A 25,678-nucleotide genomic window follows, 5' to 3' on the forward strand; every position below is an offset into this window, starting at 1 on the left:
TCTTAATGAGTTTTTAGAGTGTGTTAATGTAAATTAGAGTTTCAATTAAGAGTATAATTATAGTAACTAACGTAGATAACTAAATAAGAAAGTTTTTTAGGTTTTGAAGATATTATGGACTCTACTGTAAAGTCATCAATCGGAAAGCCATTGATTCTGAAATAATACTATAATGTAGTATTTTGTATGATTTTATTAGAAAATTTTAGATTTTTGAATATCTTTAGTCTTTTTTTTATTCTTATGGACGGGTCTATAGTATAAATCAATCACATTTGTTATCATATTTTTAATAATATATAAAAAAAATTATAACACAATACAGTATAAAAAATCATTATATAATATATTTTTAGTATTATTAAAATTAATATAATTAGACCAGTCCATAAGAATATCGAAAATTCTCTTCCAAATTAATATGACAACCTAAATCAATCTTTCTCAAACTAAATAAGAAAAAATCCCTAATCATGTTGAGAAGTTAAGTGTATATGCATTTTTATATTTGTGTGTATGTACCAAATATTTGTTGTGTTGTTCCTCTGAGGTTGTTTTAAACTTGCTTAAAATTTGTTCTTCATTGTATTCAAGCCTTCATTGGTCTATATATGCATTCATTTCTTTAGGTGGCATTTGGTTTGTTATTCTAATAAAAATTGAGATCAAAATTGAAATTCAAAAAAAGAAAAAGAACAAATACTTTGGGATGTTTGGTTCATATAATTATTGTTATCTCCCCTACATTTGTACCATATATTGATATCATATAATTAGTGTTTTGTTCTATACCTTTAATATATTTATATTATTATGGTTATACTTTTTGTATGAGTTTGCAATATGCTGCAAAACATATTGTTTGCTGGTTTATTTACTTTAATACACTCTATAGTTATATTTTCTAGTTTATATCAAGGTTCGTAACATCGTATTGTATCGGTGTTTCGATTTGGGCTCGATACCGATACGATATAGTATACCAAGCGGTACACCTGGGTGTACAGAGTATTATAGTTCTGTTACAATGTACTCGGACCGATAACACTGATCGGTAACATGTCAGACCGATACGTACCGTTCGTACCGGACGATAATACTGCATACACTAGTTTATATTAACTTGTTTGAGATATAATATTTTATATTTATATTTTTTTTATTTATAATATTCATTTTTTTATATTTATATTAATTTTGATATTTATTTAGTAAATAAGAATTAATTGGCTAATACCTATGAATTCGGAAAATGTGATTCCACTCTATAATTAAAATGAGAATGTAATTATCACAATTCAGACAACAACAAAAGAATGAAAGACTCACAAAATCGATGCATTGGATAATATATGGGACATGAGAGTGAATGATTTGCAACATGCCGCCCTCTCAAAAGGCTCATAAGCCACTTCATATAACATAATTAATTAAGCACATAAACCAACATTTTTAGTAAAATTATCTAATAAGAATAAAAAAAATATAATGATATATTCAAGAATTAGCTTTCCACAATGCACTCCATGCAAATACTAAAGACACCCAATAAAATAGAACGGCAATGGATATATTATTCTCACTCTATTATCGATTACATCACAAATTCAATTAGTGAAAAAGTACTGTTGGGGAAAAGGAGGCCTGCGGTCGCAAAAATCTCCGACTGGAAGAAAAGAGTTCGAGCATTGACGCACTACTAGGGTTTCGGATGCAGGTACTTCCGGCCAGTTTCCTCCGGACGCAGCAACACCACCATCGCTAGGTTTTGGTGAAGAGAAGGAACATACAAAGAAGGAGAAGTAGACGACGATGACGTTGATGAATAGACCGCCGTACGTCTCTCTCTTGTTCAAAGCCCTCGCCTTCATCCCTCGCCGTCGTCCGGCCGATGCTGCCGTTTTTCTCTCAACCCATTCTTTTTCCGCCGCCTCCGGGGATCCACAGAGCAGCCTCATGGCTGAATACCTAGTCAGCTCCTGTGGCTTCGATCCGGATAAGGCGGCCAAGGCCTCGAAGCTCCTTGGCCGCATCGAATCCCGCCATCAGCCTGACTCCGTCCTTGGCTTCTTCAAAAGCTACGGTTTTGATAATGCTCAGATGAAAAGGGTCCTATCTGTAAACCCCCGGTGGCTTCTCCTCGACGTGGAGAAGACTCTGACCCCAAAGTTCCGAGCTTTGCAGGATCTGGGCTTCTCCTGCTCCGACATTACCCACATCGTCATCTCGAATAACATCGTCTTCAGAAACAAACTCCAGAACGTCTTGTCCAAGATCCAATTTTGGCAAGGCACCCTCGGGTCCAACGACTTACTGGTGAAGGTATGCAAGAGAAACAGGTGGTTTCTCGGGTATAGCGTCGAGAAGAAGATCCAGCCTAACATTGAGCTTCTTAGGGATTTCGGGATCACGGATCAGAAGCTCTCAATGATCCTACGGCACCGCCCCTTCCTCATTGCCCAGAAGGCTGAAACCCTGAAGGCGTTAATCAGTCGTGTCGAGGGTTTGGGAGTAGCTCGCACCTCAGGGATGTTCCTCCCGACCCTGAATGTGCTCACCGGCGTCTCCGAGAAGAACTTCAAGGCTCACTTGGAGTTCTTCAAGGGTTTCGGGTGGTCCGAGGATGATTTCCTTGCTGCATTCAGAATGGCTCCTTCGCTTGTGGCATTTTCTTTAAAGAGTTTGCAGAGAAAGATGGAGTTCTTGGTAAATGAAACCAAATGCGCTCCGTCTTATCTTGCACGCCGGCCACGGATTTTGTCGTTTAGTTTGGAGAAAAGGTTGATTCCAAGGTATCGGATATTGACGGGCCTGAAGTCAAGGGGAGTTCACATCGGTAACCTCCAAATGAACACATACATGTTTTATCCAGAGAAGAAATATCTGGAGAGGTTCGTCATCCGCCACAAGGAGTTTCCAGAACTCATTGAATTGTATAATGTAGCCCCAAAAAACCAAACTGCTCTTTGATCCTGCAAGTGCATAACGCATGGTGCAAGGTATTGTACCCGAAACTTGTGTTTCTAGGTTCTAATTTTCCACTGTCTGCATTACTGTTTGCATCCATGTAGTGTGATTCCTGCCATTCAACTTTAATTTGCAGTTTGCAACCAAATAATTCCTGCCATTTACTTTTTTTCTTTGTGAATGTAAGATGAACTTGGATGGACACATGTAGCAAGAAAATGAAGAATGATGAGAAGATTTGCAATGATATTGTCGATATAGTTAATTGCTTGTTGATAATCACTTTCTGTAGATGTGGTTGTTATTCTTGCCCTGTTTGTTTTAAGTCTACTGGAAGATATCAGACTTATGTAGGTTGTTCGACACCTAAATGTTTTAATTGATTTGGCTATGGATATTTGGTTAATTTTCGAGATGATAAGAAGCAGGATTCTTTTGGATGACTGGATAGGATGCTTAAGTGATTTTTATGTGGAGGATGAGGCTTTTGATTTAGGGTAAGGGTCGGTCACCTTTTATATAACTTTGTTACTCTCCTATCCAAATCCAAAACCCAAAAAAGAGAAATGATGTTGAGTATCATCCTCTTTTTGTGTATTTTGTTTGTCAAATTTTGTTCTCTTTCTTAATTGATTAGTTTGATGAACAAGATTGGCAGCATTAGTAGGCAGTTTCAAATGGGATTAGTAGTCTTCCAACATGATGATAAGAGATTGTAGACGAGTTTCTACCATTGTGAGTGGTGCACCATTCTGTTCGAGTAATGAAGTAATAGCTTGGAATGTGATATGAATTGAGTTCTTATTCTATAAGGAGCTTGTTTCATCCCAAGTGGTTGGACAAGTTCTGTTACAGCTAAGCGCATTGCTGGATGTGCTTTTCTCATGAAGAAATAAATTATGAGATCTTCTATTCTAGTTTATGCTTGCCTTTTCATATTATGATTCTTATAACCTGATTGCGTGACACATGATTAGATTTCTTGACGTCCTGTTTCTACTAAGATAATCCCTAGCGAGCTGAAAATTATATATTTCAGATGGTCCATAGCTAGGGAGCTTAGGATTGAAGAAGTGTTCTGTTCCGGCTGGGTGAAATCCTTAGCTGATTATCTAATAAAATTATATTTAGACGTTTACTATATTAATAATGATGTGACTTGATGGGATGTTTTTTCAATTGTTGGCAATGAGTATTATTATTTTGCTCTGTGTATTACTGATGTTTGGATGATTTTTTCCTCTCCTCTTATGACTTGGACAAATTGAGCACAACATGTTCTTATCAATCCAAAATACGTGGGTGTTGGCTCGGTTTGCAGAGTGTTTGGTGCAAATGAAGTGAATTAACAGTGTTCTCAGAAATTGCCCTTCTAGCAGGTGTTACTGTCCAGAGGTTGGCATATGCAGTGTGCTAGTTCGATTACAATAGTAAGGCTATGTTGAACAAATTGGGAAAGTAAATATAATTCTAGGAGCTACTTTTATAGGCAAAATTCAGCCATTGCCCAGTCTTCAGGAATGAAAGAGAAATGAGACTCGCTGGCTTCTTGTAAATCAATTTCACCCTTCCCAAAATGTATTTTTTCCACTGTCATATGATACCAACTTCAACCTTCCCAAAATGTATTTTGCCCACAGTCAAACTCGAGTCAAGATATTTCTGACAGTTTGAATCTTTAATTATATTTATGATATGTAGTTATAGTGGTTTATGCACTATGAAAATCCAAAATTTCAACTTTTTTGGCATTTGCTACTGTATGTTTCTTTTGCATCCTGTATTGGGTATCTTCTCATTGTCAAATCTGTAAGAGCTATATGACAAAAAGGTGATCTGCAAGTCAAGTGCAAGTTGTTTTTATGTTACATACTTGAGCTTCAATGTGACTATAAAGCATCTCTAAATTTATTGCCAAATAGCAACATGTAATCTGGAATTTAATTGCAGCCCTTTGTTCGCCAGATTCTTTTATATGCTACTCTGTTGTTTTATAGCAGCTAGTCTCAGCTCTATATCTGAATGTCTTTCGGTGTGTTAGTTTTATTAACATGTTGATGTATTGTTGTCTCTGGACAAATAAATCAAAATAATCTTCCCTGAGGCATTGTAGCATGCTAATTCTTTTGCTTTGTGCTTTCTTTTAGGTTTTGATGCATCATTGGCCCTGGAGAAATGATGGTCACAGCATCTTTTGCAGCTAGGTAATCTGTCAAATTAAACAGAAGCACTGGTTACTCTTGTGACAGAAATTGGAATTTTCTGGATAATTTTTCATCTTCGTCAAGTCGTCAGGATCAACAGACGCCATAGAGGATTTGCACCCTAATACTTGTTGATCATCGTAGAAATGTTTTTCTGTCAAATGCTTGGCTTGTTATCAGTGAAGAATTATATATGTACTTTCCTGCCTAAGAACTAGTTGATGGATAAGGCATCTGGTTGCTGGATGGAGATGTTTTCTAACAAAAGTTCTTGCAGTAGCAAAAAGACTAATTCTCTTTGTAAGTTTTGTTAATTTTTGTGGGGAATTTTGTCTTTAAAAGGACTGAGATCCTTTCAACTTGTAGAACTATATGTATGTATGTATGTATATATATATATATAATATTTATTTATTTATTTATATATTTTTATGTATATATATATATATATATATATATATATACATGTGTATATATACATACATAAAAAAGTTAGATTGCACTATAACAAACTGAACTTTCTTCTTCTTTTGTTTCCACCACATTGATGGAGATCAAGTGACAGTTAAACTTGGAAGACTTTCTTTTTACACACAACAAGTGTTTTTTTCAGGTCTTAATCATACGACATCAGTTCTTATTTCTGATAACACAGATGTGGTCCTTTCTGCTTTCATCTGATTGTTCTTATTCTCATCAATATTGAGAATAATTAACTGAACCAAAAGGTTGAGGTTCTCACCATCCTTTTGATTTTCCTAAAAGAAAAGAAAAAAGAAGAAGAAAGAAACAGGGAGAAAAAAACTGCAGTCTTTTGTATTGAATCGACTAGTCTTCAAGAAAAGATGAAGAGAAAGAGCTTCCGGAGATGAAAGCAAACCAAATCATAGCTAATTAGATTGCAGACACAAAATGGAATTTTGGCCATAGGCAGAGATTCGTGCTCATTGTTCAGTAAAGAAAAGAAGAGCTCTCAGTGTTGCTACAAAGCGTAAAAGACCTACTGCTTCAAGGCACAAAAGATTTGACTTACTGGGGAAAAGGAATAAAAGTGATGACCACTTTAGATTAGCTGATTTAGATCATTCGTAGGCAAATTAAGCAGATTTTATCAGAATAGATTCTAACCAAACTGGCACGAATAATCTTTGATCTCTTCGATATTTGTCCGCATAAATTTGCTGATTTGGTAGCTAATTTACAGTGTTGAAGATATTTTTTACATAAATTTCATGGACAGTTAATACAGAAAAATAGAAAAGAAAAATTCTAGAAATTTTTTTAAGCATTTGAATTTGCAAGTAAATTATTCACGCAATAACAATAAAAATAAAACTGTAAGTTTCAATTATTGTTAATAGAAAGTAAAATTGATTGTAACAGCTTTCAGATTTCACAAAGGAAGAAAATGGGAAGAGGATTTAAGTACCAATTTGTTTATCAAACAAAATGATTTAAATATCACTCTGTTCATGAAAATCCTATATGCATTTTATCATGTCTAAATAACTATTAAATGATCAAATGCTAATAATAATAATAATAATATACTTATATGATATTTTTTATTTTATTGATTCAATAACAAAGAAAGAATAGGATGGAGGAAGGAGCAACACCACCCACGTATAAAGCTAGAAGAAAAAAAAAATATTCAAAGAATAAGAAGAAGATAATAAGAAAAATGAAAAGATGGAGGTCTTTTAATTTTTCTAAACATTACTAAAAAATAGGTCTTATCTATCCACGGGTAAAAGAATAAATTTATCGATCAGAAATTCTGTATGAAAATTTTTAGAGATAGATAGAAATGTTCTATAAAATTTCTCAAAATTAAATATTTTTTCGGAAATTCATGTTATAAATATAACGGTGGATAATAAGCTCAAAATTCGCCTCCTCTACCGGACCAATCGGCCCATGGGCGGCGTCACGTGTTGCTTTCACGTGGTTCACGTGCCTCGTGGATACTAATTATATTACCATCAGTCATAGGTGATCGGAACGGCCACTCCGACTTTCACGCATCTTAAGGCAGCGCCACATCAGCCGATCTTATATCCAACGGCCACTCCGGAACACGGTGTGGCGGATCTCACGACAGGCGTTAAATATAATCACAACAGGAGAAGAATACATGCGGGTCCCATCGGACCCACCCTGTTGTGTTTGATGATGGTACCGGTTGATTCTTGGGCAACAGCAAACGAGTAGCCAAAAAAAATACCCTAAAAGAGTCAGGATTCTGTCCGATTTCTACTCTACAATTGTGATCGGAATCGATCTGGACGGTTAACGAAGTGGGCCGATGGAGAATGAACGGTTATGATGTGACCGATATCGTATTCGTTGTAAGCGTGGTTGGAGAGGAGCATTATCTTGGTCACTCGACGGACTTATCAGACATCGCCGCTCTCTCGCGGCGTGCGTGGTCGCTGTTCCCTTCTCGCGTCGTTGGCGATCGATCGATTGATCTGGAACTTCCCATCCCTGGTCGATCGGGTAGCCGCCGGATCGGAAAGATGAACGACGCGGATGTCTCTAAGCAGATCCAGCAGATGGTGCGGTTCATCCGCCAGGAGGCCGAGGAGAAGGCCAACGAGATCTCGATCTCCGCTGAAGAGGTCTTCCCATCGCGCTTCCCCCTTTTCCCCTTTGATTTCCCTTTTTTTTTTTCCGACCCAGTTTCTTAGGTTCTCAATTGGTTTCCCCGTCGTTGCTCTTGTTTCGGGCATGATCGACTGAGGGAGAGTTCTAGTTAGAAATGAAGAGGGGTTTTATTAGAGTAAGATATTTATGTTCGAATTAATCGATGAGTCGAGTACACTCCCAATTTTTATAAGATCAACCAGCTTAAGTGGGATTTTCTACCTCATGGAACGTAAATTACGTATAAGATATGCTTTATCTTTCAGATTGGAAATGCTTGGATGAAGGATTTGAGTTTATTTGATATTAGTACTTCGTTTGAGGGTAAATAAAAGGAAAAAATAATACGACTTTGGAATCTGGAAGTGATATTGATGAAGCTGAAAATGATGCGATTTAGATAAACAATATTCTTGCACTTAAAGCTATCGCACATCTGTCAGAGATTTATTTGTAGTGGAATCCTTTTACAGGACCTTTTGTGTTTATGATGAAATTGTAGTCTTTTGTGTTGCCTTGGTATGGATAATTATGCCAGGTGTACTATTTTCGTTGCAGCTCTATTTTCCATTCAATGCTCTTTTGATATTGACATTTACGATTTTCTTATTTCTTTGGGGGGTTAAATTAAAGTGTGTGTTCCATGCTCTTGTACATTCTAGGAATTTAACATTGAAAAGCTGCAACTTGTTGAAGCTGAAAAGAAGAAGATCAGGCAGGAATATGAACGAAAAGAGAAGCAAGTCGAAATTCGGAAGAAAATGTAACTTAGATATTTCTTCTTTGTTTTTTTTATTCTATTGCATACTTTTTCTCAATTTTCTGATCCGTAATCTTCTTTGAGCGATTTGTTATTTACACGTAGATTTGTACCCTTTGTTTGATAATTATCTTGGAAGACTGCAACTTACTTTTCTTTTAGTATGCTGGTTCTGAAATTGATTCTCGTACAGGATGAAATGAACTATTTAGTTCCAAACTGAACTATGTTTGTACTTATGGAATGATATTTTTTTAATTTCGGTTGAAGATTCCTTGTTAAGGGATGGGAAAAATTCATTCCTTGCGTTCATTATGTTCTTATCATCTTTCTTTGTGTTTGTTTAACATAACTTTGTTCCTTTTTCTTGGAGCTACTTCACCTTATCCATGGCTGGCAAGTATAGGTCTGTGGTTATATAGTCACTAAGCGTTTTTATTTAAGGATAGAGTGAAGAAGGCATGAAACTATTAAAAAATTATCCACATTCAGCTGTTAGATGCAAAGCTTCCCTAGGAGCAAAAATAAAATCATAAATAAATGTGGTGAATTCAAGTGATTGCTTCATATACCTGCAAAGGTCAAGTGCACCAATATAGCCAGCAGCACAGAGCTGGCAGTCTGACAAAACTTACCACATAAAAGCTCAAAATGAATGATACTTGAAACTTCTTCCTCTTCCTCTTGAATTTTATGAGATTGCTAATCATTATCACAATATACCTTCAAAATTTGAAACTTTAACATCACATTGCTCTGTTATGTTGTTAAGCAAATAAATTTTTTTTTCAGGTAACTTAGGATGTCAAATTATGAAGGAAGAATGTGGTTTGTTGCAAGATACTCAATGCTTAATCAAATAATAATTCATATGAATTTATGTTTACTCCATTAGTCTTTTACCACCTGTATATAGAGAAAGAGAAGCTGAATGTTCTATAGGTGACCACTAACTACTACATTGGGCATAAATTTACCAGTTAGCTGTCATATGACGGGAACACTAATGCAATTAAAATAACACACCAATTCACTGTCAGGTCTATTTTTTGTTTATGAAATAAACAAAGAAAACACAATATACAAGTATGTACACACTATAACTAACTTATACGAGATGTATTTCTTTTCTAAGTCACTATTGCTTAGGTATATTATCTATATGGTCATAACCAGTGATTTGACAGTTTCCCCTGTTGTTTTCTACAGTGAATATTCTATGCAGCTGAATGCATCTCGTATTAAAGTTCTTCAAGCTCAAGATGATTTAGTCAACTCCATGAAAGAGGATGCTGCAAAGGAGCTTCTGAATGTCAGCCATCATCATCATATCCTGAATGTCACCCACCATGATCATGAATACAAACACCTTTTGAAAGAACTCATTGTTCAGGTAGGTTTCTTCATTTTTTTTCTTCTAGTTACTGACAGGATAGCACCATTGTATTGGGAATATATACTGACAGAAGTGATGAATCATAGGGATATAGAATGATGGAACTGGTGTAACTGGCATAATTCTTCAATCTAGATGATGATGTATATGTCATAAAATGTTTCCTACAATAAGCTAAACAAAGATGTGATATGGCAATCGCTGTGACTATCTCCCTGAGATTTCTATGATTTCCTGTGAATGGTCAAACACCATTTGCTTCATGTCTTTATGTTAAACTGTGATAGTTTTTATTGATCAATATAGCAATATTGTCTGAATATCCCAAACTTATATACGTAAGCTGAAATATTTATCCCTTCAGAGCTTGCTGAGATTGAAAGAACCGGCTGTTCTCTTGCGCTGTCGTAAAGATGATGCTCATCTTGTGGAGTCCGCTCTGGAATCAGCAAAAGAGGATTATGCAGCTAAAGCAAATGTTCATCCTCCAGATATCATCATAGACCACAAAGTCTACCTGCCACCTGCTCCGAGCCACCACCATGCTCATGGTCCCTCTTGGTAATTCACTGTCCATGGAGTGTTTTGAAATTCTAGTGATATCAAATTTACAGCTGTTTCAGAGGAGTTGAACCAATTTGTCATGAGGATGAGACCTACCCTTATAAAATGTCCTAGTCATCTGGATGTTTAAAATGTTTAGTCTTTTTCTATTCTTAAGTGTCTTTTTAAACAATAAGAAGCTCTGAGATACCTTAAAACTTTTAGTGATTGCTCAGTGTCCCTATATTGAATAGTTAACCATGTGTGATATATTAGATATCCAGAAGACATTTCAACATTAAACTTGCACAATCTTGTGCATGAATTTGGGTCAGACTAAACAAATCAATAATGGTAACCAAATTGTGACTAATGATTTTCTTTATAACATTGGTTCTAATATCTTGTAGGAGCTTTATATACAAGGTGTTCTAGGTGATGTTAATAATGTTAGGCGCCAGTTATATAGTCTATTGTATGTTGGTTTGGGATTTTAATACTTTGATCTTATTTTTTATCTACCAACTTGGAACTATTCCATAACAAATGGCAGGGACACTTAGGCTTCAAATTGGGGCCAAAAGATACACTATTTCAAAGCCTGAAACCTTTTTGTTTGTATTTTCAATAGCTTACCCATTTGTGGTTTTTTTATTGCAATCCAATTTTTAGATATGTTACCCATTTTGTTTCATTGTCTTTCCAATCAGACTTGACCTTTTTAGTCCCTGGCAATATTAAAGATTCTAATCACAACAGGTAGTGCTTACCCTTTTTCTGGCCTGTACTTACCATCTCTCGTTAGTGCCCCATTTGCGAGGATCTCTATTATCATAGCGTTCGAGTTCTATCTCCAGAGACATATTTACAAGACACCCGTTCACCACAATTGTGCTAAGAGTTCCAGTTTCATAATCCTTCTATTCTGTATTCCCTTCATTATCAGAGTGTAATCCTCCACCTCAGAAGCTGATGTGTGCTGCATGCTTATATCATGAAGTTCTGTTAGCCAGGGCTTTATGTAAAGTTAATATGATCCAACTTGTATTATATTTGGGTCCAAATCTGGTGTTTGAAACTACTGTTTTAATTGTAACTTCACTGGTCATAATTTCAATCTGTATGCAACAATCTTGTGCACTTCTCAATTATTATGGTTCATATTTTCAAGGTTGAAGAGTACACAATGATCAGTCTTTAACAGATTCTTTGTTTCTTATTCGTTGAGGTCATTTTGCATTTATATTTGAGAGAGACTGAGTTTGTGATCACCATCTGTCTATTGAAAGCTTTAACAACCAAGTAAAAGATTTATGCTGATGAGAAGGTTTGTTTATTCAGCTCTGGTGGTGTCGTCCTGGCTTCTATAGATGGGAAGATTGTTTGTGAGAATACACTTGATGCAAGACTGGATGTTGCCTTCCGCAAGAAACTGCCTGAGGTGCTCACTTATTTTCACGTGTTCATCCTGTGCATTCTTTTATTTTAGTGAGGTGAATGCCTAGGAAGACCAAGTTTTTTTTATGTCTTTTCAAGTGGAATCACTATATACTGAAAATTTTATATTATCACTTTGTTGATTTTGAAGCCAAGTTTCATGCAGGTTATTTGGCAAGTTTTAAGACTATTTAATGGTTGTTTCAACTTTCAACCCTAATCTAGTTTTGTGTTAACACTCATCACATTATCATGTCATTGGTGTCATGTTTGTCAAGTTCTCGTGGTAACGCGCAGTTGTTCTCCATGAAGGCCACACTTTCCAAGATTGTCTTTTGTTATTGTCAGATCTAATTTAATGGGACGGCACTTGCGTTGGCAGTTTGCTAAATCAATTCTTGTTGATTGCAGATAAGGAAGAGTCTTTATGGCCAGGTCGTCGCATGATCAAATGGGTGTAATCAATGCTACATGTATCCTTTGCCTCAGAGATGCGAGATGGCTTATCCATCACTAGAGCAGTTATATATGTTTTGCTTTGTCTGGATTTAAGTGCTTTGATCACTCATTGGTGAGATACTTGTTCATCCAATAATGTAATGACTTTCACATGTGTATTGTATTTCTTATGGTCGCTGGACCAAATATTTTGGTGTCATTTCTTTGCATCATGCTGGATTATGGATTAGAAAACTGAAAAGTGATCATTTTACCAATTATCAGCTTTATTTTTTTCCTAGAGAAATAAATAATTACAACAATATTGTGGTAGTACATGATCAGAGAATCTAAGTTGGCCCCAGGTATTTTATGAAGTTGGAATTAGACATCTTGGATCATGCTGGACGACATTGAACAATTTGTTGCAGAAATAGATTATTGTCATAGATCAGGTAATTTATTCATATACTAAGCTGGCATTCACCAAAAAAAAAAAACAACCAGGTAAAATAGCTATACTTCATAACCTACTTATGAATTGGAATAGTTTTGAGGAGAGGGCTTAAAATCTCATTTAGCATCTTTTTTTGTCTCTTTGAAATGAAATGCTGAACTTATTTGTAAGAAAAAAAAAAGAGAGTAAAATACACTTTTCTTTTGTGCTTCGTTTACTGCATCAGCAAATTTTTGGTACCAAAGTCGGGAGTTGCATCTGCTTGTAGATGATGGGATTTAAATGAGAATAAGAGTTAGAAGACGGAAGCAGAAAAATCTTAAACAATAGTATACCTAATGAGTTCATTACGAGAGGCCTAAACAACTATCAAGAATAAGTTGTTGAATGCTATTTTTAGCTTGTTCTTATTCCACTATTAGATGTGAGAAAAATTACAACGACTTCCAATATAATGTCGATATGTACATGGAGTTGGAAAGAGCCGTGTACGACATCAATATGGCGACAGTATTGCAACTATGACAATGAAGACGTACATTCCAAAGTTCAAGAACAAGAAGATCTCACTACTACCTGCGATATGAGCTCTAATCCACTGCTCTCTCGGCGTGCTTCCTCCACCGATACCCCCATCGTCGAGGATGTCATTAGCACTCCTCGCCTCAAAAACGAGCCTCGGTCTGCTCACCTTCTTCGGCTCCGTCGCCTTCTCTCGCGCTCGGCCGTCCGCCCGCCATGCTCGGTATAAGCAGCACCGAAGAAGCCCAGTTGACGAATGAAGCAGTACTCAGCCCTGCACATGAAAACGAAGTAGGCTGTTTTGGTTCCTGCAGCACGTGCTGATACCCGTGAGAAGAGCTGGGTGACGGCGCGAGCTGGGCTGAGGAGGGGAGAGCGGAACAGCGTCGGTGCTTCTCCTTCCGAGGTTTCCATTGGAGTTGCACCAGATGATGAGAATAACCACGAGCCGGGAGTGCTGCTGCTGCGGGATTACATATAGCCAGAGAGAGAGAGAGAGAGAGGTGGTCCCCATGGCAAGGTGACTAGTCTCCCGAGAGAGCCGAATCAAATTTCGCCACGAATCTTAAGGCATAACGCTGAGCACGAATATTGTAGCATGACGAATCACCAAGCGTGACGGCAGTTTGCGTCACGGAGTTCTGCGTCTCATCCGCCCCTCCGATTAAAGAGTCGGCCGAGACGCCCGTGCGGGCTGAAAGATGAGGCTGGCAAAGAACCCGTCGTTGACGACTCTCCGCTGCCGCCCCTCCCATGCCCGTCTTGCATCTGCTGCCGCCTCGACCGACAGCCATGGTAGCGACGGCGAGCACCTCCGCTCCGGGAAGGCCTCCCTCCGCAGCTGTAACGACACACTCCGTTCGCTCCTCCGCTCCGCCGTCCGCCGCCACCACGCCGAAGCCCTGTCCGTCCTTCGCGGCATGCTCGCCCCTGACTCCACCTGCCGACCGGACTCCAACACCTGCGCGATCGTGTTCTCCAGCTGGTCGAAGCAGAGCCTGCCCCTGGACAACGAGGCCCTCGGCCTCCTCGTCCAGATGGCCAATATGGGATTCTTCCCGACGGACGCCTTCCATTTCACCCAGCTCGTCAGCAGGCTCTGCCGCTCCGGCGCCACCTCCGCGGCCTGGGATTTCCTTCACGCGGTTAAGGATGCCGGCGGCGCCGTCGAGACCCCGGCGTGCAACGCCCTCTTGACCGGTCTTGCCGCAGCACGAGACTTTGCAAGGATGAACTTTTTGTTCTCGGAGATGAAGGGAATGGGCGTCCGACCCAGTGTGGTCACCTTTGGCATACTCATCAATCATCTTTGCAAATCCCGCCGCCTGGATGAGGCGATGAAGGTGTTCGACGTAATGACGAGCCCAGAGTCGGGAGTCAGCCCCGACACAGTCACTTTCAACACGCTCATTGACGGGTTCTGCAAGGTCGGGAGGCTTCACGACGGGTTATCCTTGCTCAATACAATGAGATCGAGCTACGATTGCAAGCCGGACACCGTAACATACAATAGCCTGATCGATGGGTTCTGTAAGTCAGCGGAGATCGATATGGCTCACGAATTGTTCGTCAGGATGGAAAAAGAAGGGATACCTCCAAATGTGATCACACTCAACACGCTTGTCTGTGGAATGTGTAGGCATGGAAGGATCGGTAGCGCCCATGATTTCTTTCGGAGGAAACAGGTGGAGTGGCCACAAGTCAAAGCCAATGTTGTAACCTATAGCACTCTGGTGGGAGCATTCCTGCATTCGAATAATGTGGGCAAGGCAATGGACTTGGTCGATGAAATGCATAGGGAAGGGCATTCTCCCGATTCTGTGACATACTTCACTCTGATCTCTGGGTTGACACAGGTGGGCAGATTGGACGATGCTTGTTCGGTTGCGTCTTCCATGAGGGAGAATGGCTTTCGATTAGATACAAAGAGCTATAACACTTTGATCAGTGGATTCTGCAAGAAGAAGAGGTTGGATGAGGCAGGTGAGGTGCTCCGTGAGATGTGTGAGGCTGGGCTCAAACCTGATGCCTTCACTTACAATACTTTGATTGCTGCTTCGTGCAAGGCTGGGGATTTCGCCACAGTGAATCAGTTGCTGAACAAAATGGTGGATGATGGTTGCAAGCTTTCTGTGGTCACATATGGAGCTCTGATCAATGGTTACTGCAAAGCCAGTGAGCTGGACCAGGCCATGAAGACCTTTGAGAACATGGGTGCTTCGATGGTGCCAGCCAACACAGTCATTTACAACATTCTTATCGATTCTCTCTGCAAGAATAAGAAAGTTGACATCGCGGTATCCCTCGTCGAGGAGATGCAGGTGAAGGGTGTCCCTCCAAGTGTGACCACATACAATGCCATATTCAAGGGGCTCCGAGATCGCCATATGTCCGACAAAGCCTTTAAGCTTATGGATCGAATGAGCGAACAGGGATGTAAACCTGACTGCGTTACGATGGATATTCTTACGGAGTGGTTGACGGCAATTGGTGAAATGGAGAGACTGAAACGCTTCGTGCAACGAATGACACCTCAGGGTGAGTCTCCTTATCCTAATGCTGTTGCAGGCTTGTAATTTGTGTTTCTTTGACATGAGTTTGTGCAAGAAGGGAAGCCAACTGGTATGAGTATTGATGAAGCTCTCAGATATAACTTGAAATCCAGTATAAGTTGTTTGCTTGACACTGCATTATAATCGCGACATGTATTGATCTTGCATGTAACAACTGCTGAAAAAGATAAGTCTACAACTTGCGACATGTATTGATCTTGCATGCACCAAGAAGAAGGTGAAAGATAGAAGCCAAGCATCAACAGAGAGTGGATTATTTATGAGACCGACACAACTAAGGAGCTAATGGAACTGGAGGTCGACGGAGAGTGGCATCTTGGGTTCCATCTTACACTAATGTGCAAGGTAGAGGCAAACTATCATACACTGATTAGTCTTACATTTGAAGTAGTCATGGCCTCAATTAGTAATATATATGTAGCTACCTCACCTACAAAAATTTGTGTCTGAGTAGTTGGGAAAGCTTTGCCGGTGTACTTTTCTAACTTGAATCTTGACAAATATGGGATTGAGCTAATAATTATTTTGATTGATGGAAATGGTGATGGCAATGTGGTAAACCGTTGTTGATCTCGTTCCATGCTATTGTCGAGCTAATAATTTGTTAACTAATCTTGCCTTATTTCAATATGAGAAATATCTTGACGATCTTGTCTGGTGAGGAACTAGAGCCTGAAGATGATGTTGTTCCACATAAATAGTTTTTTTTTTAATATATTTTTTCTTTCTCATGATCTCTAAAGCTTTAGGTTTTGATTCCCAATTTGCAAGGCCTTGGAAGAAACCAAGAAGATTAAGATGGCCGAAAAGGTTAAGACGAACAAGAGAGACGAGACGTTCCTAGGAGATTCGATGTCAACAAGTCGACATCTCAGGCCGCCATCGACGACATTGGTGCAGCAGTAATTTCTTCGAGGTTACAGTTGGCTTTGGGACCTCTGGCTTTCCCCGAAGAAAAATTAGTTTTATTACTTGAAAAACGATATGAATCCAGGTCAGCATAAATAAAAAAAAAAAACAGGGCACGCTTACCTTTGGACAAAATTTGACTTAATCATTTGACATAATTTGCAAGTCAATAAGCACATTTGATGCCTTCCTGTTGAATTAGAGAGATTTTAGTACATGGAAAGCCCGTTGAGTTAGAGAGAATGTTGACGAACTATGAACCTCTCGATATCCATCGAGATGAACACGATCAGGTCGGTTTTCTAATCCCTCAACACCTTTACTCGATCCTGAGGTGAATCAATTGTTGGAGACATCGGTGGGTGAAACATCTGCTCTACAGAGACCGAGGACACCATCAAGCCATAGAAGACGGTTTTTCTCCCTCCAGAATGCTTATGGTGGTGAGTCTAACTAGTTTTTCTTCATTATCCTTTTTCACCCTTCTGAACCTTTTTCTTTTGCAGAACTCTCCACTGAACATCAAGACTGACATGCATTCTTTCTTTTCTTTTTCTTTTTTGATTTTTCTCTCTCAAATGTTCACACCTAAAATCATTTTGTTAGTGATTTTCTCTAACAAAATCACTAAGCCTCAATTACTATTTGAAGTGCTTAAAATTTTATTTATATTTTTTATTAAAATCTTTTAAGTTTTTTTTATTATTTCTTATCATATAATTAATATTAATTATTTCATATCTTTTTATTACCAGGAGGTTTCTTCAATATATGTTCATATTATCTTAGATGATTTTTTTTCATCTTATCCTTTATCAAAATGATATCTAGTTGTTCGCGAAAAAAAATATTTCTATTTCTTTCTTAGTAACTCTATATATTCATCTTAATAAAAAAAATTTATTTTTTATTTTTATTTTGTTAGGATGTGTCATTCACCGTATTTTATAAGTGTTGTAACATAGAACTTCTACCCATAAGGTCCTAATCCTACGCCAACTTCTCGATCATATTCCAATCCTAATCTCGAATCGAAGAAGATGGGAGGACTGAAGGGAAGGGGAGATCGGGCGGGGCGGAGCGGAGGCGGGTCGCTCTCCCGCCCAACAACGCGACACCGATAAATGAAGTTAACGGACGCTACATCACATACAAGTTTCTCTCTAACGGACGCCACGTGACGTTCGTCGTAAAGTAACAGTTTCTGGCAATGTTCAACGTTAGCCTCGATTCTAGAACAACCCAGTAGCAACCATTCTTTCCACTCCTATTTTTCACCCGATTACATTACCTTTGCATCTACATATGGGACCCGGTGTGGGCCTTGCTTTCGGTCGTTGCTACTTGAGAGCTACGTTTTGGGGTGAATGACAAGAGGGGGTGTCGACATTTTAACTGGTGCCGTTACGCCTCTGTTTTCTCTCGAGCAATCACGGCAGATCTGCTTGCTGCGGCTGGTGGTCGCGTTCCGACCATCCCCCATGTCCATGGCGGCTCGTGCTGTGTCCTCGCTTCTGCTACTGCTTCTCCTGCTGCCGTGTCTCCTCCAGCTCGCCTCGATCTCGTGCCTCGCTTCCCCCACCGGTGGCCGCCGGGGACTCCTCGCGTACGTGCCCGCCAGGAAACGGGCGGGCATCGGCGGCGGGAGGGGCGCCGACTGCCTTGCGATGACGTCGAGGAAGGCGTGCCTCGGCCGGTCCGAGTGGTGCCGGTGGTGCCGAAGCGACGCCCTCGACGACATGTGCTTCGGATCCGCGGAGGCGTGGCGGCTCCCTCGCCAGATCTTCTCTTGCGAGGCGCCCGATGCGTGAACTCCCCCCACCGTTTTCCTTTTAGTTTTCCGTGCCCTCCTCACTTGAATCATTTCTGCTATGTGCTTGTCGGATTGCAGACTCTTACAGTTTCTGCGAGCAGTATTCTCCTCTTAATCCTATGATCGGTCTGCTACTCTATTTGTCCTCGATGATTTTGGCTTGATCCATTGGATATAGAATTATGCTCTCTCTCTCTCTCTCTCTCTTTCATTGCAGATTCATCGAAAAGTATCTGTAAGAAGTTATAGTTCTATTCATCTAATGTGCTTCAAAACATGAGGAGGACGAACAAAAAATTGTGGCATTCTGCTGGAGTGCACATATTCTTGATAGGCAATATGCCGTTGGCATCAAGATTTCATCTTCTTCGACTGTGAAATTTCCTTGTTTGAGAAGTTGACGTCGGTAGGTGCATTTCGTGTTGCGTCAGGGTGAAATTTCATTGTGGAAAGAAAGAAATGCTTAGTTTTCAATCAGAAACAGGGCTCTTAATTCTGCACGAACATGTTCTTCGGATAGACTTAAAGGTAATCCGAGGCGATCTGATATCAAGTGTTTTCATTTTATCATCAGTGGCCTCTTAAATTCGAGGAAGATGTTCTGTAGCTAATTTTGCAGATTGATCTGAGGCAATCTGGTATGTATTGATTGTATCGGATGCATGTTCTTGTATCAAGTGTACCTGGCTCAGTATCTTGAATATGTTTTGCATTCCGTTCCATTATTCACTGCCGAAAGGCTTAGTTTTCGATTAGTAATATCTCTTGGTTTTGTAGGAAGATGTTCTTTAGATAAACTCATCAAATTATCAAAATATGTTTTGTAGGAAATGTTATGCACCTAACTGAAATTATTAAAATCGTGAGACAGTTATCCGTCCGTAAAGCATTAGTCTAGTTGTAATATTGCTCGGGTAACGAAGGACTAGTAAGAGAGCAAATCGATTAGTTCAAAAAAACAAGCGAGGAATAAATTCTAATATCTCACAAAGAGGATAATTTTATAAGTAATACAGTAAACGTTTGTGTGCAAGAGAGAATACGAAGGAGAAACAAAAACTCTATAAGGTAAACGAGCAAAGGAGAAACAAAAACTCTATAAGGTAAACGAGCAATCGTAAGTCCACATACGATTGCACACTGACTTGTCGAGCATGTTAGCAATTCCCCGTAGTCTTTTACATGAGAACTTGTACTATTCTGAACCCCCATCAAGTCCTATGTTGTTCAAATGGTTCTAAGGAGCTGAGAGGGTTAACATTTTGCTACGCATCGTAGTATGTAGAAAATAGGTTATGATAAATAAAAATTGAGCCATTGTAGGATAGTTTTGTCCGTTCTGATGAGCAATCACTGTAGCTTACAAACTGTTCATACTTACGATCTTTAAGCAAAAACACAAAAACAAAAAAAATCATGTTACCAAACCATTGTACAAGCAAACAAAAATAATAAATAATCTATTGATGAAGGTGTTGCGGGACGGTAGTCCAAAAGTAAAATTTTTGAATGAGGAATAAGACTTTTAACTTTGCAGGAATATACTCTTTGGACACACTTGTAGATAATCTAAAGCAATCAATACCAATCGTTTCCGGCAAAGTGTATGTGGACGTATATTGCGTCGTGTTACAGCGTTTACTTCCGAAATGCTTAGTTCAATCCAGTAATAGGTGTTTAATTCCACAGGAAGATGTTATTTAAATGTCCTTCAATTGTCATCGGGACGATCTCTGGCATCAAGTGTTTCTGACCGAGTACATGGATGCATTTTGCTTTCCGTTCCAACATTCGCCGCCGAAAGGCGACGGAGCTCTTAATTCCGGAGGAAGATGAGCTTTGGATAAACTTGTGTACGTAACAACCGGCAATCAATCTGATATCAAGCGTTTCTGATGCATTGTTTGTATTCACTGCCTCTTAATTCTGCATGAAAATATTCTTGGAATACACAACATGATATAAATAATTCCAGGCATTGTGTTACAGAAATCGCTATGGAAAGACTCGTGATAGGGCATATTCTGCGTTTTTGTTTCCTTGGGAGTCTTTGTGGAATATTGAGATTCATAGCATATGCCCGGTTTTGCGATCGATCGATCCTTTTCGTATCATCGAAGCATTGGATTTGATTTAAAATGTCGGATTTGAATGATGCAACAGGCGGTTCCTTGTTTGCCTTCCTCTGCAACTCCTTTCTGCCTCCTTTTCTTGGCCATGGAGGAAAGAAGACTTTGAACAGGGGCACCGAGAATGCCTTTCTTGTAGGAAGGAATCCTCCTCCCTGTGTGCTCCTTAAAACCATCTCGTCTCCTCCACTGAATCTATAATTCTCATAGCTCGGTGAGGAGGAAGATGGGTGTCGTAGTAGCCATGGCCAGGCATCTTGATGCATTGATCGGGTGAGACATATGATCTGATATTAATGCAGCAGTTAGGCTTCATGTTTCTGGCACTAATGATCTGTGTATGTGGCAGCCCTGTGGTGATGCTGCTTTATCCTCTGTAAGCGCCACTCTCTTCTTCTTCTTCTTCTTCTTCTTCTTCTTCTTGTGCATATCGTTCTTCGTCTCATCGGGTTATACGTGATGCAGATACGCATCGATGCGGGCGATCGAGAGCCCTTCGCCTGTTGATGACCAGCAGTGGCTGACCTATTGGGTGCTCTACTCGCTCATCACCCTCTTCGAGCTCTCCTGCTGGACAATGCTACAGTGGTAACCAAACACACCCTGTCGTCGGAAGACCGTCAGAGGTCGACTGCAGAATCTCTTTTTACCGACCATTAACGTTAAATTAAAAATACTTTAAATTGAAATTTTATACCCTATCGTTTATTATTATTTTTCTTTCTTAGATTTTATTAATTTCTTTTATTAGCTAAAATCACGATTCAGACTGATAGTATATATTTAACTGAAACGAAAAAGAGTTTTATTGAAATTAAGATATGCTGCGTTTCATTTATCATCTTCTCTCCGGGATTACGTGCAAGTCTATGGGATGGGATCTGTGGTCAGGTTTCCTCTGTGGCCGTACATGAAGCTGGTGTTCTGCTCCTGGTTGGTGCTTCCCATCTTCAACGGAGCCGCCTACATCTACGAGAACCACGTCCGGAGGTACGTCAACCTCGGCGGCACCGTCAGCTCCAGCTACTCGGATCGACAGCGGCGCGTGATGCAGACGCTCAGCCTCGACGCCAGGAAATCCGTCGAACGGTTCGTCGACGTTTATGGACAGGAAGCCTTCGAGAGGGTCGTCAAGGCAGTAAGCACGCCCGATCGAGAGTGTTTTGATGTTTTACCCTCCATGCTTCCGACAGACTCCTCCCTCCGTAGAAACCTCATCCCAACTTGACATTGCAGGCGGAAAGAGAAGCGAGGGGTCAGCCAGCGAAAGTGATGCCAAGAGCTTCTTCTGTCAGTGTGGATGCGTAGTTGAAGTGAGAAGAGGATGAATAAACATTCTAAAAGGACAGTGTGTGGCAATGCAAGTCCCTCTCTTCATCCATGTCATTATTGCCTTTGAACCCAACCATTTCAGCTCATCATGGCATTTGCAAATGAACTCCTCCATCTCTGGGCAAGAAATTTCAGCTTTTTATTATTATTTTAAATAAGAAAAAGCAAAAGGCTCTCTTTTCAAAACTTATCCTGACCTTAAATTGGAAAAAAAAACCTAACATATGAGAGGATGTTGGGAATATTAAATCAAACTAAACGTCAAAGATGATATCATAAAAGGTTGAGTTTATATAAATGTCCTTCTCTCTAAGGTTCTACATGTCAAGTTTACAAGAAGAAATCAGAGCTTGGCATTGAATTGCTTATTTTCTAATAATTGAAGTGATCATCCCATTCAAGAACATTCCTTTTGTGGACCTGAGACACTTTTTGAGGTTCTTTGCTGCTCTAGCATTCTACAGTGGAGCTTCAGAAGCACTCATTCTGCACTAAAGCCTGAACTGCAAACCTGGATATGACTGGGTGTGAAGAATCTGTTCAACCGTGATAGTTGCATTCACACATATGAGAATGTCCTTTTGCCTCTAGTGCGAATGTGGCGAAGATGAGCACAATAGTATTGCCGATGACGGAGGCAAGTGATCCCCCCGACAGGATTCTACAATATTTGAGCAATACAATATGATAACACTAATGAGTGAAAGCAGAAACAATCAGAAAATATTTGAGATTTAGCCCAAAGAGTTCATGTAATGATTTTTAATCACATCCGATATATCGGCTCATAATTTGACTGTTTCCATTTGGGGAGAGGAGCAGCAGAAGCTCCCAGTCTTTTAGTTTGTGATTTGAAATAGTTTGGATTTGCTCTAAAAACACAGAATCAATCAGAAAATGTCATCATAAAGCAAGAAAGAATTTTTGAAACGGCTCATCTCCAAATCATAGAGAAATCAATTTTTTATTTTTCCAAAGAGCCAGAATTCTACGTCCTCTTCGGATGCAAACTTCTTTCGAAGAAACAAATCTATAAGAAGTTTTTCGTTTCAGGATCTTTTTCACACTCGTCTTCCCAGAAGAGTGTTATATTTTTTTTTTCCTAGGATAAGAGAGATCAATAACCATATTGATATCTGTCAAAAAAGTTCAGTAAAAAAACATAGGTGACAACTGACAAACCAGGAAATTTCGTTCAATTCATGTTGACACGACAACAATCTACCGTCAACAAGTTCAAAATATAAATTACATATCAGTCAGAAAATCAGCAATCCTCCACCAGAATTTGTTTCATTTTCAAAACACAAAAAGAGCTTCGAATTCGGATTCCAAAATGAGCTTCTTGCTGTTGCATTTGCGTGCCTTGTAAACTCATCGGGAGTTATTTTCGGCCTCAAAGACCGGTCATATTGAACATATTGAACATATGTGGTGATCCACACCACACAATCATCCTTATTGATGTAGGAGCTATCGAAGCTAAGTTTAACCTAATCAGATGATGGAGACAGAAAATGTTCTTTTCTCACGGTGCAACCTGAAATTGCTTTAAGTGGGTACCAGTATATCAGACTTGGAACAAATTGTTTAAGACTATTAATGCCATGTAGAAAAACAACAAACCTGTTCTAAACAAGATCAGATAGCTTCTACAACTTCTGATGTGATCATGGAACTCAGAAAACCTCCTATTACCTTTCTTATTTATAATCTGAACCATGCGATGCTTTCTTCATGAGTTGTTCTAGTTTGACTGAATGTTGCTGTACTGTGTTACATGCTCTTTCAAACACCAACTCAGAGTTCTTTACATCTTACTTGCACACATGTGAGAGAGGTTATATCTTCTTAAGCCTTTTTCAACAAGACGTGAAATATTTCAGACTCAGGGAGACAAACATGTACCAAAGTATAGAAACAGAAGACGCTTGCCTGTTGTAATATCTTGTATAGATTAAGAGGCAACACAAGAGCGAGATATGATACCACCAAGATCAATCATAATAATCAAAGTAATAAGTTTTAAGGATGAATTACACCTTCATGTTTTACAAGGTTGGCGACAAACAAATAGCCTTCCAATTCTAAATGGTATGATGCACAAGTTGCAAGAGGATGCAGTATGGAAGTGCTAAAAGAGCCCTAACAAGACCAAGACAGCACAAAGGATTAACTGACTGAAAAATATCCTGCATAAGCCCAAAGATAAACAGCTGAATCCCTGAATTAACCATTAATTCGTTATATCATAAAGCAGACATCTGATTGGTCTTTTCAAAGGTCATTCACATATAAAATGAACCAAATCCATTTAATATAATGTCTGTACTTCGTTTTTGAGGCGATGATGGATTGCATACAGCTAACTTGTGCTATCTGAACAAATAAGAGATGAGATGGTGATCAGAATATCACAGACTGCTACCTCCTAAACATTCTTAGCTAGTTCGATTTGGTTAAGGCCAATGCACGAGTAAGATTCTCATTAGCTATAAGCATACACATGGGATTGCCAAGGCGTGACAGCATTGATTGTCTGCAAGGTCTCGCTCAGAGATCTTCCAAGATCAAGGAGTCATGACCGAGACCAAGTGCAGCTGCGATGACAACTTGATATATCACTGCGTTTAAACCCCACAAGAAGTTCATCCAATGTGAAGCTCTAAAACAGTGAACAAGAAGCTAGAAGACAACCCTAGAACATCCATAACACTCTCAAGCTCATCAATTCTCTTGGATGATGTGCCCCCTTGATCCTAACTTGTTGAACCACAGCTGACAATAACGAATCAGATGTTACTTCTTTTTTAGGACAACTATAAAAATCAGAAAATTACTTAATTTTGAGGATCGAATCTCTCTCAGCGGGGATTGAACAGTTTCTTGAAACAGTTTCTTGTTACTTAAGGTAACACCAGAAACGTGGTTCGAAGGTGTTCTACATCGGAAAGGATTCCTTAGAAACTCGTATTCAGCGTCCACCCAACTTCGACTCAATCGAAAGCAGGAAACAATCGAGAGATCCCCTTTCCCAAACAAAAAACAAAGCAAATCAGAGGAAAATGAGCGTATCTCAATCAATTCTCTCGGATATGATCATATTCGAACTGTACCAAAGGAAAAGGAGCTTACTTCATCCGGTGTTCCTCCAGGGATCCAACACACCACCACTTCGAGGATGGGTCCGGCAGCGATAGGCGCGGTAATCCGCCGTCGGATAGAGGTCGTCGCCGGCTTTATAGCAAGCGGGACAGAACCCTAGCGGCCGTTGCAGGGGACGACTGTCGATTATTTTTGTGCTCTTTTTATAACATTAATACGCACCGTTCGATCAATATCAGACGATCGATCTATGGGATTACTGCGACCCGCTTCTTTGTCAACCGGAGCTGTTCGGGTCGGGTAAGGATCGTACGGGTCCGTTGGATTAGAATAGGACCCGAACCTTATCCGAACCATTGCAATAGATGGGTTGGGTTGAATTGGGTTGAACCATCGGATCAATAAAATAACTTATCGACCTGACTGCAAACCCGTTTGACCAGC

General features: G+C 39.5%; 4 protein-coding genes and 1 long non-coding RNA gene across 5 annotated transcripts; 4 read left to right on the forward strand and 1 right to left on the reverse strand.

Moving 5' to 3' along the window:
• The first annotated feature begins 1,595 nt into the window (after window positions 1-1,595).
• Window positions 1,596-5,539, forward strand: LOC103980390 (transcription termination factor MTERF4, chloroplastic). Its single transcript, XM_009396784.3, has 2 exons — window positions 1,596-2,999; window positions 5,115-5,539. Exon 1 carries the CDS (start codon window positions 1,813-1,815, stop codon window positions 2,968-2,970), a length of 1,158 nt encoding a protein of 385 aa, XP_009395059.2. The 5' UTR covers window positions 1,596-1,812; the 3' UTR covers window positions 2,971-2,999; window positions 5,115-5,539.
• Window positions 5,540-7,481: 1,942 nt separating this feature from the next.
• Window positions 7,482-12,614, forward strand: LOC135640400 (V-type proton ATPase subunit E-like). Its single transcript, XM_065154793.1, has 6 exons — window positions 7,482-7,795; window positions 8,483-8,583; window positions 9,790-9,973; window positions 10,341-10,537; window positions 11,861-11,960; window positions 12,368-12,614. The coding sequence occupies exons 1-6, from the start codon at window positions 7,487-7,489 to the stop codon at window positions 12,401-12,403; spliced, it is 927 nt and encodes a 308-aa protein (XP_065010865.1). The 5' UTR covers window positions 7,482-7,486; the 3' UTR covers window positions 12,404-12,614.
• Window positions 12,615-13,439: 825 nt separating this feature from the next.
• LOC135640404 (pentatricopeptide repeat-containing protein At3g61520, mitochondrial-like) lies at window positions 13,440-16,485 on the forward strand. Its single transcript, XM_065154802.1, has 2 exons — window positions 13,440-15,911; window positions 16,113-16,485. Exons 1-2 carry the CDS (start codon window positions 14,075-14,077, stop codon window positions 16,139-16,141), a joined length of 1,866 nt encoding a protein of 621 aa, XP_065010874.1. The 5' UTR covers window positions 13,440-14,074; the 3' UTR covers window positions 16,142-16,485.
• Window positions 16,486-20,941: 4,456 nt separating this feature from the next.
• On the forward strand, window positions 20,942-22,215 carry LOC135640420 (HVA22-like protein f). The gene is made up of 5 exons (XM_065154823.1): window positions 20,942-21,070; window positions 21,147-21,173; window positions 21,263-21,385; window positions 21,689-21,935; window positions 22,034-22,215. The coding sequence occupies exons 1-5, from the start codon at window positions 21,024-21,026 to the stop codon at window positions 22,103-22,105; spliced, it is 516 nt and encodes a 171-aa protein (XP_065010895.1). The 5' UTR covers window positions 20,942-21,023; the 3' UTR covers window positions 22,106-22,215.
• A 182-nt stretch (window positions 22,216-22,397) lies between these two features.
• Window positions 22,398-25,645, reverse strand: LOC135640424 (uncharacterized). The gene is made up of 2 exons (XR_010497317.1): window positions 25,265-25,645; window positions 22,398-22,790 (listed from the first exon to the last, which is right to left on the reverse strand). It is a non-coding gene; the product is annotated as an uncharacterized LOC135640424 (long non-coding RNA).
• Window positions 25,646-25,678: the final 33 nt, after the last annotated feature.

This window comes from Musa acuminata, chromosome BXJ1-4 (assembly GCF_036884655.1).
Source record: "Musa acuminata AAA Group cultivar baxijiao chromosome BXJ1-4, Cavendish_Baxijiao_AAA, whole genome shotgun sequence".
In the NCBI taxonomy this organism is placed as follows: Eukaryota; Viridiplantae; Streptophyta; class Magnoliopsida; order Zingiberales; family Musaceae; genus Musa; species Musa acuminata.